The sequence below is a fragment of the Sander vitreus genome, chromosome 9, assembly GCF_031162955.1.
Source record: "Sander vitreus isolate 19-12246 chromosome 9, sanVit1, whole genome shotgun sequence".
NCBI classification, from domain to species: domain Eukaryota; kingdom Metazoa; phylum Chordata; class Actinopteri; order Perciformes; family Percidae; genus Sander; species Sander vitreus.
The window spans coordinates 25,848,589-25,854,588 of record NC_135863.1 but is presented as its reverse complement, the minus strand read 5'-3'; the positions used below and the strand labels follow the sequence as shown (position 1 = coordinate 25,854,588).

At 35.2% G+C, this 6,000-nt stretch overlaps 1 protein-coding gene across 6 annotated transcripts in view; it reads right to left on the bottom strand.

Moving 5' to 3' along the window:
• Nucleotides 1-269: 269 nt before the first annotated feature.
• Nucleotides 270-6,000, bottom strand: part of ect2 (epithelial cell transforming 2) — a 121,037-nt gene continuing 115,306 nt past the window's right edge. For 4 of the 6 annotated variants that reach the window (XM_078259477.1, XM_078259482.1, XM_078259476.1 and 1 more), the window contains one exon: nt 1,332-1,415. Coding sequence is in view for 2 of the 6 variants with exons in the window: in XM_078259479.1 (XP_078115605.1) it covers nt 1,326-1,415 (90 nt within the window). In the remaining 4 variants the exon portion in view is untranslated. Of the gene's footprint in view, nt 1,416-6,000 lie in introns of all 6 variants that reach the window. The other 2 variants (XM_078259479.1, XM_078259480.1) reach the window with 1 other exon arrangement.

The window sequence follows — 6,000 nt, the reverse complement described above, 5'->3', positions numbered from 1 at the left end:
TTCAGTCAGTAGAAAGGTCTCTTCACTTTCCTAATTTTCTTATAACTGACCTTAATTGCCTACCGCCTGCAAGCGATTGTCTTTTCGACCGTCAACAGGTGCATGATTGTTAATTGTTTATGGTTCATTGAACAAGCATGGAAAACATTGTTTAAACCCTTTACAATGAAGATCTCTAGTTATTTAGATTTTTACAAAAGTATAGTTTCTTTATTTGCTGAGTTTACATACCCAGGAGTAAAAAATAAAAAAAATCTTATATCTTCAGGTACATGTTTTAGTGTATTTAATACAGAGATGAAATAGGAGACGATTAAATTCAATAAAAACAGCATTAGAGAAAAAGAGATAAAACTGGAAACCATGAATAGCAAAATAAAAAAAGTGTATTGTCAAGAATAAATATGTACACTGATGGAGCATTCCTTCTTAAACATACACACAGATACACAGGCACGGAATAGACACACTGTAAAAACATCTTTTAAAATGTGGACGGCCGTACAGGGAACGGCGCATAAGAGCTTTTATTCTTCTAACCGATTCTCTTAAATGTTACAATAGAAGCTTTATAAAAGCTGGAAACTATCTTATATTTAAATGTTGAAGGTGGGTTAATTACAAGGAGTAATATATCAGGTGAAATTAAGTCCACCCCACTACAATAAAATATCATTAAATGTCAGTTAATATAAAAGGTCATAAGGTTTAAAGGTAATTAAACAGTTACAACACGGTAAAGGGCAAGAGAGGTCAACCTTGTAACTTTAGCTATTACATAAAACTCACAAAGAGCTTACCAACCTGCATTTGTTAAATAGAAATACCTAAACATGTACAATTAAAAGTATTTTTATTTCTTTAAAGCACAGTGAAATAAAACTAGCATTTGAGGACAGCAAAACGTTCCAATTTTAACTAGATGACAGACGCAAACTTTATATTACAGTGGTAATCACACACCTGTAGCCCTTAGCAAGGTGCAGTACCGTTCCAGTTAGCTTCTAGTCTTAATTCAAGCATTGTTTATGTTTGGAAAGAAGCACCAAACTGCCTTGTGAGCAACATAGACCAGTTTTAACTGAATACATCATATGGTAGGCATCAGGTTGATGAACAATTGGTTTATTGTTTTAACCCTTCTTGGCCAAAGTTAAAGTTGTGAAGCACTGTAGCAGTAGCTAAATAACTCTGAATTCTTCAGTGCCTCCAATGCCATTTTCCTTCTGGATTTGGAAAGTCTGTGATGAGCTCCAGTATGGACAAATGCTAGTTAGCCATACATGTAGCTTCTACTTTTTTGCACCCTCCCAAGCAGCAGTGTCTCAGAAGAGGTGGGTGGTTGAACGACTGAATGTGTGGTACTTCCTCTCAAACATGGAGGGCAGATTGACCATGGAGGGGGAATGGTGTGCCTGTAAATAAAAAAACAGAGAAACAAATTAGAGAAAGAAAAATGTGTGTGAAGAAGAGGTGACAAAAACCTAAAATAAAATGTTAATACCCAGTTGTGTTGTTGGTTAATAAAACTTGGCTCTTATTTACATGTTTTTGGCCATTCACCACATCAACAGTATGACTACAACAAAGTCAAACGTAGCAAGAAACAGCAAGAGTGTAAACAAACCTTCAGGTTAGTCAAACTTATTTGGAATAGAAAACAAAAGTGAACGGCAAAATTATTATCCCAAACGGTCCATTATAAACATTGCTCCCACTTCCTGCTTTGACCTATTGCACTCACTTAGTTGTGTGTATACTAGGGCTGCACGTTTGAATGGTAGTGTGCTTACTTTTGCTTTTTACCTCCCAATAAAGTGGTTAAGATAATCTGGTTTAATAGATCTGTCTGCTCCTTTTCTTGTCCCATCAGACTTTGTTGTATCAATGCTACTGGGTTTCCAACTTTCAGCAATTACTTCAGTGAGAACAATGTAATAACCGAAAGCAAAAAAAGTGATGAGTAAAGTACACTAAAATATCCCTTGCATAACCTTAAATGACACCTAAGCAGTTATCAGGAGGACACAATATTACTATTTGAAACAAGAAAGCAAGAGTGCACGTGTGAATGTATGTTTACTAAGTGTTCACTCAGCCATTCAACTCAGTTCGATACCAGCATTCTAACTCCCTTTAAATGTTCACTTTAACTACTAAGCCCGACTTTGGCACTGAACTCATCAAGACAGGCAACCTTTGCCAACACAATCACACCTGTACATATGGCATTTTTACACACACACACACACACACACACCTCGATTTAAAGTTAGATACCTGGTTTCTCTGAGTAATCTGATAACTCAGAGAGCTCCTGAGCTTTAGTTACTCGATGGCCTTGCTGTGATCAAAGACAGTAGGGCGGTCTGTATTTTAGGCAAGGTAGACTGACTACTTCTATATACTTATATTTCACCATAAAAACCACAGCTACTGTGCACAGTGAGATTCAAATCTATCTTTTTACATCTACCTTTCAAGTGAGTGTTTGATACCTAAGATTGATTTTCATTTATATACTTGTTTACTTGACTGAGTTCATGCCGTCAACCTAGTTTTTGCTGTGTGCCCAGCACTGTCGCCAATTAATTAAAAAATAATTTAATGACCGTAGAACTCTCTTCCTCTCTCCCTCTGCACCATGGTTGGTGTTAGCACCTAGTATTTTTTGTCGAGATGTGCATGCTTCTGTAATCTTTTTCAAACCCTATTTCATAAGCATGAATACCTTTTAGACTGGTAGAGCATTGAATATGGGACGTGTCCAGCGACTCAGCAATAATTGGTTAAAATGTAGGCCAGATAACACGTGACCTGCCACCACAAATTAAAGTTCGGATTAGAAGCCACTCTGGCTGAACGATTAATCGCATTTGCAATAATATTGCGATATGTTAAAATGAGATTTCCTAATCGCAAAGGCTGCGATTTGGTTACATGACTCGCGAGAGTAAAAGCAGTCTGCACTCCGCAGAGAAACCATCAACTTGGCACGCTAACGCTACGCCGTACTTTGACCTGTTGTACAATGGCCTCAGGCTCAACAGAAACTTTAGTCCCAAATAGTAACAGTGTCACTTGTGTGGGACTATTTTGGTTTTAAAAAAGATGATGTGCAACTTCAGGTATTGTGCAAAACCTGTCTTGCTAACGTTGCTACCTCACGGGGTAACACTACAAACCTGTATCAGCACTTAAAAAACAACAACACAAAGCCATCTACGACAGTTGTATGGCTAAAATGCCGAACACCAATTTGTCGAGTAAGCAAAATACCACCTGAAAGGCAACACTCACCGAAATGTTTGAAAGCGTAACGTTAACTCCATATGAACGTACTTTAAAACGGAACGAGGAAATTACTCAAGCAGTAACAGAGTTTATCACCAAAGACATGATGTCCCTTAGTAGGGTTACCAAGCCTGGGTTTCACGGCTACACAGAGCGTGTGTTTAGCACCGGAGGGAATATAGTGACTTCTCATATGCTCGTCATCTAAACCAGCAAAAGTGGATATGCTGGTTTTCCTAGCAAAAAGCCATACAGTAATAATAACAATGATAATACAAATAACTTATTTATATAGCGCCTTTCATGAAACCATATGAGGGTTTCTGCCACGGAGTCAGAGAGTGATGGCTGGAGTCTGGATTTTAAGATGGAAAAAGGCGGATTTGGTGATAGATTTGATGAAAGTACGAAAAAACACGGATCGGGAGTTGCTAGAAATAGTTGTGAGAAATTGCTTCCTGTGTGATCAGGATCACTATCACTATAGTCTGCTTTGTTTGTTGCTGTTACTGACTAGAGATAATTACGATTAATATTTAGATATTAATGTTCAGACAGTGATTACATTTAACTTTGAGTTACCTAAATATTTTCAAAGAGGTACAGACAGATATTTCTCTCCTTTTTATGTTCTGCATTTTTGTTTTGTTACTGACTGGAGATCAGTAAAATATATTATATATATATATAGGCTGTCAAAGCGATTACATTTTCTTAATCGTGATTAATCTTTGAATTTCTATAGTTAATCGCATGTTTTATCACATGATTAAAATTCTATTATTTTGCATTTCAGAACTGTTTTATTAACAAGTACATATTAACAATGGAAAGCCATTCTTACCAGTGTATCTTGATTGGGAATCAAATGAATGCAAAGAAAATGACTTTATGAACTTGATTTTAAGATTTGTATTTGTTTATTATATATATAATCTAGTCACACATTTGAATTTAACAACAACAACTTTGAATGCACCACAAGGCTGTAAATTACCAGTTTCATGGAACGCACCGTCTGTGTTTTTCCGACAACGGCAGCTGCACATTGTTACATCCCGGTGTTGAATCCTCTCTACAGTGAAATACAGTCACACTTTGCACCGTTTAGCGTTAGCTGTCAGCATTGTAACCATGTTTAATCCAGCTACTAGCTAGCGGTAGACTAACGTTAGCTACTGTCGAGTATAGTGTTAACTAGCGTCATGTGCAGCGATGTTTCAGAGAGAAGTGCAGGCATATTAGTGGCACCAGAATGAGGCACTGAAATCCGCGTTGCTATTCCTGCAGCAGCAGAATGTGTTACGAGGAAGTACGGCAAAATAGTAGCCTGTTAGGCACGACGCAAAGCCAAGTGAAGTGAAAATAAATTACTAAATGGTGGCATGCGATTAATACGATTAAAAAAAATTAATGCATTATGCTCGACCCTTAATCGCATTGCGATTAATGTGTTAATGCTGACAGCCCTAATATATATATATATATATATATATATATATATATATATATATATATATATATATATATATATATATACACATATATATATATACACATATATATATATATATATATATATATATATACACATATATATATACACATATATATATATATATATATATATATATATATATACACATATATATATATACACATATATATATATATATATATATATATATATACACACACACTATATTTTTACTTAGTAAAGTTCAAAGACTGTTTAAAAAGTGCAATCCACATGTTTACATATGTTTATTACAGTAAATAATAATCTAAATACTACTAAGTGTGGTAAAGCCATATTTGTTTTTATATTTCTGCAATCTGCACTTTAGTTTTGTATGATTTGATTCTGACTTTCATATGAATGTTTACACTAGGCTTGGTCAGTGCTCAATATACTACTGTGATTGAAGTACTTAAATAAAAGATGTCATTCATATAAATTCATGCATCACCTAATTTCATCATTACATACAGGACTGGCCTCCAGGAAAGAACAGTTTGTTTAATCTATCTAATCTTGTGTTGTTCATATTATACAATGATGTATTGCTTATTTTTGTTGAGTAATACAGAAGACAAAGAGCTTAAAAAAGAATCACATTAAATAGCAATCGCAATATTGGTGAAAAAAATTGCAATTAGATTATTTTCCAAAATCGTTCAGCCCTACGATGAATATATTGACATTTTAATTCTAGTGAGCTGTTTTTGTGTAAACTGGCCAAAACAAAAAGTGCATAGCATCCACAATCAAAGGAATGCCTTTTGAATTTTTTACATGCCAATTTGGATTTTTAACTTTTGATATTTTCTTCAACTGACACTTACATTAGTCCTTTAACTTGTTTTTAAAGAAGCTGCTTATATTGAAAAACCTTTATGTTAAACTTAACCTGTTAATTTGATTGGTTTATAATAAAAAAAAAAATGTGTTTATGGATCTGCCCATACTAGAAAGTAATGTGTACAGGAAAATAAATGTTCTATAAGTAGCAGCATTCCTTTAATGAGCCATTTTCCCCCTGAGGGAAAGCAGGCTTCCAACTGGATGAATCTTAGGGCTGCACGATATTAGATTTAGTTTTCCAAGCAAACTTTCACCATTCTCCTTTTACATGATTGTTACCGGCCGACCCTTCCCCTTTAAAACAGGTGGCCATGTGGGCAGCGTGTGTATGTGACGTAACG